Source organism: Colletotrichum higginsianum, chromosome 1 (genome assembly GCF_001672515.1).
Source record: "Colletotrichum higginsianum IMI 349063 chromosome 1, whole genome shotgun sequence".
NCBI classification, from domain to species: domain Eukaryota; kingdom Fungi; phylum Ascomycota; class Sordariomycetes; order Glomerellales; family Glomerellaceae; genus Colletotrichum; species Colletotrichum higginsianum.
The window spans coordinates 4,228,529-4,242,729 of NC_030954.1; the positions used below are offsets into that span (position 1 = coordinate 4,228,529).

A 14,201-nucleotide genomic window follows, 5' to 3' on the forward strand; every position below is an offset into this window, starting at 1 on the left:
GGAGGAAATCCTCAAACGAAACACCTCATTTTCCCATTTCCATCTCCTTCTCACAGGCGCCTCACCAAAACGCTTGCGCTCATCTCTGGGTTTATCCCTCAGTCGAGAAGTCTTGTTGACGCGGGCGTGAGGGAATTGCGTGTGCTGATGCTTTGAGGGGTAGTTGGGATGACACATTTCAGCCGCATCCGAAATGGGATTGATGCTTAAGCAATTATCAGCGTCCGCATTGAAGACTAAACATTGTCGCAAAAACTGTTTCGACCGACAACTTACCGACCGACAGCGAGACGAAAGCAATGCTACTTCTTGAATTGTGTTCTGACACCCAGCAGATCGGTCGGCTAGTCATCGCCGACCTGGGTATCGGCGGTTCTGCTGACGTCTCCGCCATGAAAGAGTTGGTCAACGACGGCAATGATGTCCAGGTTATGGTCGATTCGACTCTTTTGTCGCTCGACCATGCCGACTTGCACATTGCTGCAAATACTGAGGTCGACATCTGCAAGGAACAGTTCGAGGCGCTCTTGGCAATCAATCGACTTCTGCTCAGCTGAGACACGTCTTCGCTGATTATGGCTAGGAGTCGACAGCGTCAGCGAAACCGAAATCGAAAAATCGATCGAATGCATAATCTGAAAGGATAAGAAAAGATGAAGGAGAAAAGGCGAACGAAGGAGAATTGTGGTGTTCCTGCGGCGAGAGGCCCGCACTCGTGGGCCTCAAGATTATCGACTTCGATGGCCATTCCGTTCAGACAGCTTGGAGGACCCAGGAGCTGCCGAAGGCAGTCTTTTCGGACGAATCTTTGGGTGGAATGTTGTCCGATTGGACGAAGGCGCTTCATGGGCTTTGCCTCTCACGTACCAGGAGACAGAGCCCTGCTGTGTAGCGGCGGCGGCGGTGGTAGTGGCAGTGGTGATATTGATGTTGATGGTAGTGGTAGGGGTGATGGTAGTGGTGGGGATGCTGGTGGTGGCATTGACGTGTTTGTGAGAAGGGGTCTTCATCTTGACTTTGGGAGGCCAGCGAGGTAAAGAGAAGGGAGGAAAAGCTCTGCACAGGTTGGTCGAAGAGATGAAGGGTGTTCCGTGTGGCCTCGAGGAACAGATTCCGACGGCGACCTTGACTTGGCGGAGCCAGATTGGCGGGCGGGAGGGGGATTTGGTGGGAGTAAAGAAGTGTGTAAGAAGAGAAGGAAGGTAAAACTAAACGTCTCTCTCCTCAGAATGACAACGGGGACGTGCAAGTGGGCAAGGTAGTAAAACAGGAGGGAGCCTCTCTGTGCAGTGGGACGGATGGGGGTTTTAAACGTGCAGAGAGAGACTGAGGTGTATCGTAAGTAGGTAGGTGGTAGGTAGGTGCGCGGGTGACAGACCAGTGGGGAGGGAAGGAAGGAAGACGAAGCGGCTTCCTGACTTGTGGGTTAGAGACAGGACGAGTGGCCGATGGGACGATGTGAGCAAGTGATGGGAGGAAGTAGGTAGGTACGAGGGAAAAAGCCAAGACGGGACTGTGATTTGAGACATGGAAGAGGGGTTATTTCGACAGGGCCAGACGGGTGATCTCGCTGGCGAACACAAGCTTCGGCTTGGCAGCTCCCTCACCCACTCAAGTCGCTGCCACAACAAGCAACAGGCAGCCATGTGTGAGTTTCCTCCGTCTTTTCTTCTTTTCTTTTTTCACACCTGGCCCCTCTCACTTTCTCCAGTCCCCCCTTCCCCCCCTCTCGGCCAGCTCTCGAGACTGCCAGTCCATCCGGGAGATCGCCTTCACCTCACCACTGCATGCTGCCTGTCCTCCTCTCTTCCCCCGACGCTTCTTGCTCCGTCTGCTTGTCTCTCGACGCCTCTTGACTTGGTCCTCTTCTACCGTGCAGTACTTGCTCCGGCCCATACTCAAAGCCTGGATCAGAAGTACCCGTCGATGTCTCCCTCCCATCCAACCCTCCTTGCCCGACCCTTATTCTCTCCACCCTTTTCAACTTTCCCCTCCATCACGTCGGAACATGCTCCTTCTGCCGGTGTTTTCCCAAAAAGCAAAGACGTGTTTTTTCTTTCACTCAGGCCTGCTCTGGTGCCCGTCAACCAACAGCTGTCCACGGCTCTCACTCTCCACATCCCCTCCCCAGCCAGCCCAAGAGCCCCTGTCCTGTTCACTTGTCCTCCCCGACTTGCTTCATACGGCCGTTGTCCCCATTTCACTTTCTACCACCTTCACCTTTTCCCAGCACCGTGTCATCTCTACATGACCTCATCCTGCCTCAGCCACACCTGCTATTGATCAATGGCAGCACCGCGGCCCACTCAGCCTCTTTGGCCCCAACAACGTCCAATCACTCTCTCGGGCTTTTCGACCTGGATCAATTCCGTTGAGGCGCATCAGGGCCACCGTGAGCATCTGCACCACTGTCCAGGCTCTTGGCGGGCTTAGCGTTGCCCACCATGTCCCCCCTCCCAAGCCCCCAAAGCAGCTGGTTCCTCTTCAACATGCAAAAGCCCAGTTGTGGTGGATGTGTCGTCAGGAAAAAAATGTTGCCAGGCCAAGATTGGCCTCGATTGAGAGAACGCTTCTCCCGTGGTTTGTCCGAAATTGCATACGACTCCAAGGGAATGCATCAACAGAGGTTGACTTTCTCGTCACATCGCATAGCGGTTCGATGCGAGCGGGGGGGGGGGGCGGTCGAAACGCGTGGTCGGCTTTGGAGCTCTGCTGGAGATGACAGTGTTTGCTTTCCCCAGTTGCTCGTGCGCCTCCCCGTTCAGCGTGTTGCCTCGCAGAGGTACCTATGTACCGCTCTTTGTTACACAAGAGCCGCATGGTCCGCGGCGAAATGTAAGGCTGCCGTTGAACCTGAATCTAACCAACTACGGCTTAGTTTAGAGGGTGGATACCCCCATTTGCGCAGAGATCTCGACCTTGAAGGATTGAATGGGCGTCCCGTTGGTTTGAGGGTTCTGAATTTGCGACGGTCTTTGGGTCCCAGAGCTCAAAACCATCAAGGGACGGCTGATGTCGAATTAAAGTCCGTTGATCGCACGGGGTGAAAGGGCCCCGTTACTTTAAGCTCAAAAGTCTGTGCGGTTGAGCGTTCGGATTAGGTAATTGCCGACGTGGATTATCCTTGGGATGATCTCACCACCGAGACGGCAGGTAGGTAGGCAGGCCACAGGTATTCTGGAACTGTTGATCGTAAGACGGGCGCAAGCCTCGATCGAACTCGTTTTGTTTCTGAACCAGCAAGTAGTAACACAGACAAGGAAGTTTAAATTCACCGACCCATCTGACACGTGCAATAGTTGACAGGCACCACCAATCCAATCCATCGCCATCGCCATCGCTACACACGTGCTTTCTTATCTTATCTTATCCGCGGCCAAGATACACTTCCCCAGGAGCGAACATCCCACCTCCGCTCCGTACCACACCCAGACCCGACTGCCGAGCACACCCCTAAGCAGATTATGCAACCTTTGAAAGACCAGGTTCCACCTTGTCTACCAGCCGAGGGTACCTTGCCATCGAGAGACGCCTGCATCATTACGGGGGGTGGGGTTTCGTGTCAACCCCGTACTGGGAGCAATTGACTCGAGTTCTGAGACGACGTCAACTTTGATCGTCAAGTTGAAGCATTTTCAGGTCGATTGGGGCGGGGGGTGTTTTCCTTGACCCCATCCCATGTCGAGGTGGCTAACCCAAAATGGGCGATGTGCACGCAAGAGCGTTCAGGTACGTACCGCGCCGGCCCGCCGTCCGTATCCGTGTCAATCGGCCAACAGGTGTGGTGCCTCCTTATAGGTGACATTCGAAGGGCAAATATTGCTTCACTTTTGGAATTGCGATCCGGCCCCGCGGAGGCTCACAGGGACGTCGTGGGTCGGGGGCCGATAGGTCGCGCCACCATTTCCGGAGCCCAGCCCGAGTCTGTCGACATTGGCGACGACAGCGGCCGCGGCTGCGGTCCCTTGGGCACGACGGAGGGACTGGTCAGAGACGAAATCTCCAATGCGAGCGTCCCTCTGACTTTGAGCTTCCTGCTGGCTTCCTGCTCTCGCGGCCTGGGTATCGCTACAGGGGCAAGAAGCAATTAGTTACTTACGACACGATATCTTTGTCGCGAGAAAGTGGCGTAGGAGTGGAGAGAACAGCAAACTATACAAGGACGTACGTGTTGACTGAGCCTTGTTGTGGCGCTGTGGAAGCCATGTCCGATCAGACTAAACAGGACGGTTTGAATGGAAAGACGAGGGCGTCGGGGTATAGACTATCGAAGCAGGTATCTCTTGAGAGAAGAAAATTGGTTCCTTTTGTCTGATATGACAAGGAAAGAGAGAAGCGTTGGCTGTAACAGACGAGACGATTCGATAGGACGGTTCTCTGGGGAAAAAGTTGCAACTTCTGAGAAATCGTTGCGCACAAGGTATCTCGATGTTTTATCTTAAAGGAGAAGGGGGTGAAAACGATGATAGTCTGCGGGCCAGCGGCGATTTCAATGCTGGATGGGATGGAGGGGACGCGGAATTTATTTCGACTGAGAGACAGATTTGAGAATTCGTAAAACACGGCCAGGAGGGGCGTGGCTAGATGACAAGACTGGAGTGAAGAATGCAATGCGATGGACATGGACAGGCGTGCAGGTTCAGGTGCAGGTGCAGGGATGAGATGGGGCGGTGTGGTGCCCTTTCTGGGCTGTAAGGGTATTTATCTGCACTAGTTAGGTCGTAGAGGTACCTAGGCGCATGTATCCCAGGTGCGAATGACTGGGCTACAGATACCTACGCCCTGAGTATCTACGTCGAAAGAGACGTTTATTATGGGGAGAGACGTTTACTATAGGGCCCCTGGCTGCCGCAGCGGAGCGGAGATGAGAGCATCCTGTACTGGCTGGCGTCAAGATCTTTGGATGCCTAAGAAACAGCCATACCGTCGGTTGTAGCTTCGACATGATTGCCAGCGCGATCGCTTTTGCGCTAGCTGTTGTGCTGGGTGGGAGAAAAAAAAAGGGAAAAAAGAAAGGAAGGTTGCCTGGTTTCCCAGAGCCATGGCCAAGTCGAGAGTCCCAGGGATCAAGGGTCTGAGGAGTGTACGGACACAGAGTAGGTACGTATTTGATGGACTGGCCGGTCTGGGCTGCGTCTGGCACACAACGGGCAGTCTCAACTCGTCTGCGCGCCGTTTCCTTCAGTCTCATCCACGTGAGACGGACGACACCGGCCGGAATTTGACATACTTTGTAGTCGGTCGAGGGGGCATTAGGCGGCCGGTTACTCCATTGTGAGAAGGATCATGACGCCCGCATCGCTTGGAATCGACGTCTTCTGCTTCTAGTGCTGCCTACCCAAGAGTTGCGAGATTTACTCGGGCCTTGTGATCCAATAAGATCTCAACAAGGTAGGCACGTCTTGGGCTTCTTCGTTCAAGTCCTCCGCAGACGCAAAAGGCTTATCCGTCCGATTGACAGACAGATAGACCGATGATAGATGACGAACGGCTTGTTCCAGTACACTTTGCTTGCGGGTCACACCCGAGCGTCTGAGCCGGTGTCTTATGAGAGGAGTGCATAGCAGGATGCCGGGGGAGAGAGCAGAACAGAGGGGAGTGACACACAACCAGGACCCTGGTCCACAATTAGTTGCACCGGTAAAGAGGAGACTGAGAATGATGAGACAGGACGGAAATGGAACGCTCGACTTGGGGGGGGCCGGTAGTACCTGGCGTAGTGGTGGTGCGGGTATGTGGAATGGACCGACGGACGCTCATTGCTCGTTCATACACACACACCCACCTTTCCAGTGAAAGCTTTGGAGATTCTGACTGCGTGCCAACCCAAAACCTTTCGGTGCAATCCGGCATAAATAATGCAGAAGCAGAAAAACCCCCCGCGGGTCCTGGCTAAATGAGCCTGTTTCTTCGGGTGGATGTGTAGTGTGTGTGGAGCCTGCTCCTCGGCAAGACTTGCACCAGGGAATGGCGAACCGTCGAAGATGCTTTGGCGGGTGCGCACTCAGGTATACACTGCCCATCCTTTCGAGATCTGTGAGTTGTTCTCGAAGTGGGTTAGCAATCTACCGCCATGTCTGCGCCAAACGTCAATTGTCATGCGCCAGGTTATGTCTCCTTCCTCTCTCTTTGGCGCTGTAGCTTTCGGTTGTGGTTCCCTTACAAGAGAGGACTGGCTGGATCTTCCGTCGACTCTCCCTCACTGAGAGACATCTGGCTTGCCATCATCTTTTGCGCCGTCCGTCGTGTCTTGTCGGGCTGGAGTGATACCGGAGGGTGACCCTTGTCCGCTGCTGGGATATGCCTTGAGCGATCTTGTCATGTTCCAAGACAGATACATGGGGCATGGGTTTTCCAGCGTACCCTCCCACCTTGAACTGTAGCAAAGATACTTGGCGACGCAATGTCACCCGTCATGCTGAATGGTATCGGAGAGATAGGAAGGCGAGTGACCGGCGTTTGTGAGACTTAGTATGGGGCCCGCCGGCGCATGCGCGCGCGCATACACACACACACACACACACACACACCCCCTTGCCCAGACACAGCGCTCAGCGGGCCATTCCCCCCTGTGCGCCCTGCTGTCGCCCACCCCTTCTTTTGCCCAACCCTGAATCTGCTGTTTCTTCCCCAATACCCGCCGCTGCTGATCACCCGTCGTAACATTCCGTCATTACAGTCTTTGGGCACATTGTTCACATGCAACCTCCCCCCCCCCCCCAAGTCGCGCGTAACTCCTTGTCGAATCCTCCTCTGTATGCGTATGGGCCTGTTGGGAGAAATGGAACCAGGGACAGCGCACTTTTCCAGAAGACCGCGCATCGTCTTGTAGACTGGGTCGTCCCCCCCTCGGCCAATCGTCTCTCACTCTCCATCGCTTTCATTACATGTTCAGGACACGGCACACTTTGATCACTTACACATCGATTAATATTGGGACGCAGACAAAGGTCTACACTAAGTACACACAAGGCAGCGGTACCGAGGGACGGTGGCATAATCAATGACGATATCGGATGACCAGCAGCCGCGGAAGGCGTGTTATAACAACCTAAGGTGCCTGAAGTAGTTGACAGTGATGTCTGGTGAGGGGGAGCAGTAGCTCCGGGCTGCAGAAGGTCAACTCTTCATCCCGCCATCATCCAAATGAGAAGACATTACATCTCCTGCCTGCCGCGGATCAACTTCAGTAGCGCCAATGCTCGACAGAGGACTGCGAAAATACACATTATGGCCCAGTCGATGTACTAAAAGGGATATCTGTCAGCTTTATGCCAACAATTAAAGCTCAAGACGCCGTGAAAACAGTAGCCCCCAGGTGTAAAATTCAAATAGTACTCAACAAGGTCTCCCGATATTTACCCCATCCGTCCCAATACTGTGATCTCCCTGCTCCCGTCCACCTGAAGCGTCGCTTCGGTCTCAAGCAAATCCCCGTATTGAGACGCTCTACCTCAAATACTATTTTGATTTGTCTAGTGCCTGCTCCAGTAGCATCTCTGCTTCTTCCCACCGAACCTCACCCAAGTATGCATATGCGAGGTTGATCATACTAATAAGGGTGTTTGGATGCTCAACTCCAAGCACTTTCCATTGGATATTGACGATATGCATCCGCAGCTCCTCTGAATATGTCCACAAGCCTTGTGTTATGTATGCCGATGCTGAGTTATGGATGCCAGCAAGCGTGTTTGGATCCTCTTCTCGTAGCATCCTCTGACCTGTGTCCAGTACATTCAACACTAACTTTTCGGCTGGCTGTCGCTCTCATCCAAGAGCCGGATATAGGCGTCGATGAATATGTTTTTTTTTTCTGGATGAATGCTGCGGCCCTGGCAAGAGCCAAAAGCAGGTATTCGAGGCGAGATAAGAGTTCTGCTGTTTTGTCAATTTCGATGGATCCATCCTCAAAGATTGAACAAAGCTACTGATTTGATTCGACATCGATGATGGGTCATGGCTTTGTTTAAGACTATCTGTTTCCCTCGGGCGAGTCTTATTGCCACCTGCTTATGTCTGCTGGTAATTAGATCAACCCGTGGTGACATTGAGGAATGTGCCAGCTCATTCAGCTTTGTTTGCGTCAGGTGAACTGCCCTGTTCTGGAAGGGTCTGGAAGACGACGTCTGTGTTGTCGGCGTCGTCGGCGTTGCGAGGATCATGACCCATCGGCCGCGATCTTTTCTCTCCAACCACATTTACACCATCCTAAACCCGTCAGATTTAGGGTCACAACACCCGGATATTTTGCAGTCTTGGGCGATGGAAAAACACGCCTGGTGAAACTACTCAGCGTTGCTCGCATAACCTAAAATACGGATACGTCTGGACACGCGCTCCGCAGCCAATGAACATAAGCAAGTGCAATCTGAGTTTTCCTGTGAGAGGTCAGATGCTGTAATTCAATTGAACATAGTAGTACATCGTACCCAACACCACCAAGGCCATGGAGCGCTACTCACCAGTGCGGCCTCTCGCTCGACTGCTGAGGCGACTTCTGCCCAAAGAGCTGTCGGATTTGCTTGAGAATTCCAACCGACCGACAAAATCGGGGTTTCGGGTTTAAAGAACGATGACAGAAGCCTGTCAGCGCAGCCGGTAGGAACAGATTGAAAACCTACACCATATGTGGGTGGCTATTGGCCTCTTTCTGACAAAGGGAAGGGACCCCGTACTTGGCTGCCTTCTGTTGTACTTGCGTCAGTATCTTGCTAGCGCCCTGCTGAAGGTCGGTGCGGCCCTGGCATGTCTCGAATGTGGGAATAAGAGAACGAATGTCTTTCCTGGTCTGCTAAGCATGTTGTCTACATCATCTCTCATCACAAAGTCGTTGTTCGGGTACTGCCGCAGTGCCGCCCCAGGTCGTATTGTATCATGTTATTGCTGACGACTACGTCCCCGAGCACAAGTTCGTTGGCTTTCCACGGGTCAAGCACTCCACCGCCAAGAAAGTCAACTGCATCTCCGTAAATGTTAATCGCAGGCTGTCGGTTTCATTTGCTGCACTGTATTTTCCCATGTTGGGGGAGAGAAGCGGCACGACACCATGACTTCCAACTCAATCACTCTTGTAGCTGCTTAAATCTCCAGACGTGTTCCTTGCCGATCCCCCCTTTTCGTCCCATAGCTCGTCGAAAGCCCGGATAACAGCCTCGTCCTTCTGTGATGATGTAGGAGGTAATTTCGCATCATAGATTCGAGCGGGGAAAATGGTTGACGGCTGTAGGTGATTGTTGAGAAGTGCTCTCAGTTGGATGCGTCTGTTGCTGTTGCGACCAGGCTGGCACTTCGTTGGAAACGACCAATTGACCCTTAAAGTTAGTCCCGAGGTTAGCGGATTGATGAAAACCTGTGTCTCTCCACGTAGACGTTCAGTCAATTATTCGACGATGGCTGGATGGCGTTGAAACGGAGTTTACTAGAAGAGGCATCAAAGTTTGGATGGCACGTGTGATAGAAACTAAGATAAGCGTCGGGCACAGGCTGAGTAAAACAAAACACGGCACCCCAGGCTCCAGGGGCGTTGGAACGGTTGGCATCAGCGCATCGTTGGACGCCATTTTTGGTAAGACCCAGTCAAGACATATGCCGCAGGTCCCCAGAAAGTTTCAATGGCCGGGAAGCCCATGAGGTTTCTCAACAAGGCGGGCGGACGCCATCCACCGAATGGGGTCTCGTTTCGTGAACGATGATTGCATCGGCACTTGGGCGAGTGACAGCGGAAAGGGGTCAGTAGGGCGCGGCGCTAACGAACTGCTAGCTACCCAGCTCAAATGGCAGTTCAGGAACAGCAATACACTCCTCCTTGTAGAGGGAATTAGAAGGAAGCAGGCTGTTACCCCTATTCTCCTGTTACAGGTATATCGTGGGTGCGGGTTTGGTTCATGCGAAACGTCTGCGCTTGTGGTGATGGAAGCGGCTGGGCGAAAGCAGCTTTGAGACTTCTGGCACCCATTCGTCTAAGCCTTTTGTGGCCATGACCTTGGTCCAATGGCAAGAGATTGCGAGGGAGTGCCCCCAAGAAGGTTGGCTGATGAACTTGCAACGTACAGGGAACACCCGCCGGAACAAATCTGCCTACAGGTGGGGTACCTCCTGTTCATTTCAGGGCTCACTTTGACAATGCCGTGGAGCGAAGGAGGAGAGAATGGTTCATCTGATTTCTTCCTTCCAATATTAACAGAACAGTGATCTTAGAATTCACTGGTTGTATCGAGAGAAACCGCTACCAAGATGTTCCCCATGTAATTACTACAACATCACATTCCTTTAGGGTATTGTCCGTCGAACCGCGTCCCAACTCCTCTGAGGTCGTGCTCCAAACCAAGCTCCCCTGAACCCTTCACCTGACGTGTATCTTCTTCGCTCGAGTACTTCCCAAAATCATGCAATACCTCTGCAGCTTCATTTCGGACTCGTACGGTAAGGATGTCTGACTCTTCAAACACAGGCGCTTGTTCAGAGACGTCAGTCCTAGCCTTGGAGTGTGTGAATGCTGGATGCGTTTCGTGCTCGAGGTCTCTCTGTGAGACTTCGACCTGACTAATACTGTTCCCATGTGTAAGCTACAACCCAAGATAAGGTGAAAATTGTGAATGAAAGTCTGTGGAACAGAATCTGGATTTGAAGAGCCCCAACGATGGAGTTGGCCTCAAAGATAAAGAAAATCTGAAGATGAACTGGTTAAGAGAGGCCGGAGCGTTTAATTACCTTGCAGCGCTGCCATTGTTGGCGAGCGTTGAACTGATAGACGAAGGTCCAGGCATCGTTTCGAAATACCGAAGTGTCGAAGAAACGAAGGAAAGTGAAAGTAACGAGATAAATCTCTGCGTGAATTGTAGGCTTGAAATCGATGTGAGACGGACGCGAGAATGGTGGAAGCCATGACCTTTGGTGTGCAAGAGCGTCGAATTTATAAGATTCTTTCAGGCAATACTTCAAGAAATCAGGGGAGTAAAACCCTTGGACACAAAAGACAGCTCGTGTCAAGGAGGAGGAACACGAGGCGTGGGCGGCGGTCCTGGTACAGGCCAGAGTTGTCACCCATGGGGCAGCAGAAAAAGCAACGGCCACACGGCAACCGACGCAGATGACGGGCGTGCAGGGTTGGTTTATCACAACTCAGATCGCCCGGATCGGATTCCGGCGATCCCAACGGTGAGCGTGTGAGATGGCAGCGGTGTGGAAAAAGCAATAATGACAAAAACACAAAGTGAGTCGTGGGAGAGAACCCGAAGGGCGTTTCGGGCACAGAGCGTATGAGTTCGGCGCCTGAACATGCGAGCCAGATGCGAGCCGGATGCGAGCCGTTGCAGCCGTGGGTGAGTCAGGGGGGCCGGCAAGGCATGCATCGATCACGTCGGCGCATGCTGCGCTGCAGGCGAGAAGCGCCATGAGCCCATCTTGTCACTAAAATCACCAAAATCACCAAAAACTAGCACGAAGCGAATCTCGATGGCGTATTTTTGGGATGGCTTCCTGCAATGCCGTGGTCTGGTCCTGGACACTTGCAGGCAGTAAGTGGGATTTGGCAACCCTTGATGCGAACCCTCGATACGACCCCCTCCGAAGACCGTCGATCTACTTTCAGACTAATCAGAAATAAAGCCTTCAAACGGGTTTTTAATTATTTTTATAACCAGTTTCGTTATTGGAAAACATTTCCTAAGCCGTTTCCATGTGGTGGTGCATGTAGTGCTTAGTCACTAGACGAGTAGGGAGAACCAGCAGTCCTCTCTTAGGCCTGATATCCCCGAGTAGCGTATGATCCGGAGGTCCACTGTCTGAGCGTTGGCCGGTGCGGTCCCGCCATGGTCTGTGCTTTGGAAAGGTCGGGAACACCCATGGTCGGAAAGAGAGGCTTGGCGTGGCGCCGTAGCTGGGGCAAATGTTGGGGGTTGCCTTACTCAAGAGCAATTGCACTGGAATTGGAGATGCAGTGGGTTTGGAGCACAATTTGCAGACGAACATCATAGAATGAAGGCTTTGAAACAACAAATCTTCATTCGTGAGATTACACCCGGATGCCGAACACTGTATTTGAAGTGGAGGCCAGTTGACCCAACGCAGTCAGCGCTCACACTCAAACTGCGCCCCGACTCCCGCCAATTGAACACTTTCTCGGCATACTGCGGCCTTGCGTTTGCTTTGTCATTGGGAGAGACCTGATGTAGACGCCGGATGATGTTGTTGATTTCCGTCTCAACTCTCTCTTTGCAATGCTGAGGATCTTTGGCGATCCCAACGCTGGCCGTTAAATTCTCGCTGCCGTGTATGTGTGGATTGCGGTGGCGCTGTTCTGGGCTGTCCTGGGCTGTACTGGAAGCCTCTGGGGTCTGTTCTGATCCCCTACATCTAGGTATCGAATTAGTTCGATTACCTATCAGATTGTGCAGGGACGAAGTACAGGCAAGGGGGCTGGGCTAGAAGCCGGCAATCAAATATTCTATCATAGCGAGGGGACCACCGATTGGTGTGTGGGATATAATTATTAAACAGCGGCCGGTGCGACGCCCCAAATGGCTGCAGCAGACAGGAGGACGTACACTGCCGCTAGCGGTGTTGGTTGAGCTCATGACTGAATGCTGAACAGCAAGATTGGTATAGCGTAGGGATACATACGTTACCACCGCCCTGCAAAGAAGTGTGTTCAGGGATGTATGTGCTGGGTTTCATTTTTGATTTTTTTATAAGATAAAGACCCGAAGGAAATTCACGACTGAGATTTTCATTTGACCAACAACTTCAAGGGCGTTACACAGGAAGACACTCGAGGTGCACTATCTTTGGTTAGGTGACGGTTAAGAAAGGCGGGGCGGCAATTGTTCATTCCGAGAAATGACACTCCAAAGAAGAAGGAGGTGGGGTATCATTGCGGCAAACTTACCCAACCGTGCCGAACTTGCATCAGATACCGCAGGATCTGGGCGGTGCTTCGGGCCTGCAAGAGTGGGCGTGCGAACACCAGAGGCTGCGAGGGGGTGGAGGGTGTGTGCGGATTGACCGAGGTTCTGAGTCGGTGCCTGCAGAATGACTGAGGGAACTCGGCTGTAATGGTCGGTTCCCGCGCCTGCGTCTCATTGTCAGAATCAAACAGCATTTCACGTGCAGCTTCACGAGGGGTACATCTGTCGCGGGTCTATCACCAGGTCGGACATACATCCTTGAAAGAACCAAGCACACTGTGTCAGTTTGGACCTAGCAGCACGTTGCATCATTCTGAGCATCTATGTAACTTCTCTTCTGTGTGGTAAAGAAGGTAGGTACTGGATGGAATCGAGGACGATGTGGTACAGAAAAAGAAACCATCGTCAATCCCGCTTGATCACCTGCGAGGAGCGACATTTCCCTCCATCTCTTTCCCCTTTTTCGTTTTCTCTTATTCTTTCTGCGCCTTCGTACGCTTCTCTCTCTCTCTCTCTCTCTCTCTCTGTCTTTCCCCCCCCCCTCTCTCTCTCTTTCCTCCTTTCCTCATCATGTTTCTTTCAATTTCTATCTATCTACCGTCGATTTCCAGCTTTCCACATGCAGCTGCCATCTCCCGCCCGCGGCACGACTAGTAGCGCCTTCCTACCTAGGTGTGTATAGTTGTCTAGAAAGATGCAGTCCAAAAATATTTGGGCTTTCGCGCACCAAGACGGCTCTTGGCTCTTTGTGTGCTCAGAAGAAATCCGTCGAGACGCCCCAGCGTTTACCTCTTCCTGGGACGGCACCTCATCGGTTGAAGTAGCTGCTCTCCGCTCTGCATGTACTTGATTCCAGATTTAAGATCCTCTATTTCCTTTCCCTGGTCTCTGGTAGCCTCCCTGGTCACCAAATGGTTTTCCTCCCATCTTTCACCTCATGAAAATCTCGTTCTTCGGCCTGGAAGATTACGAAGCACAAAATTATACGTCCGTCGTCACCTTGCACGCCGTGCAGATCTGAGTAAGCAACGTGCTTCGATCTCTCAGCACTATGCGGCATCTTAATCTTAACTTGGCTTTGCTTTACAGTCTGGCATCGGCTTCCCGCGAAACATTCCTTGCACGATCTTGATGCGCTTGAGTTCTATCATCCCCATTCTGGTCGGCATGCAGCCGCTGGTAGAGATCGCGATGATCTTCCAAGTAGCTTTCAACGCGGGACCGTGTCTCTGCGGCTTGTTGTTGTTGGTTCGATGCCGGCCTGCATGTAAAGGTCAGTTCTCGAATCTCTGCTAT

The 14,201-nt window shown here is 52.4% G+C and overlaps 2 protein-coding genes across 2 annotated transcripts; both read right to left on the reverse strand.

The window, feature by feature from the left end:
- Positions 1 to 344: 344 nt before the first annotated feature.
- CH63R_01257 (uncharacterized protein) lies at positions 345 to 1,010 on the reverse strand (the record flags this gene model as incomplete). Its single annotated transcript, XM_018296232.1, has 2 exons — positions 345 to 579; positions 868 to 1,010. 2 exons carry the CDS (start codon positions 1,008 to 1,010, stop codon positions 345 to 347), a joined length of 378 nt encoding a protein of 125 aa, XP_018164594.1.
- A 2,814-nt stretch (positions 1,011 to 3,824) lies between these two features.
- Positions 3,825 to 4,206, reverse strand: CH63R_01258 (uncharacterized protein; the record flags this gene model as incomplete). Its single annotated transcript, XM_018296233.1, has 2 exons — positions 3,825 to 4,068; positions 4,169 to 4,206. 2 exons carry the CDS (start codon positions 4,204 to 4,206, stop codon positions 3,825 to 3,827), a joined length of 282 nt encoding a protein of 93 aa, XP_018164595.1.
- Positions 4,207 to 14,201: the final 9,995 nt, after the last annotated feature.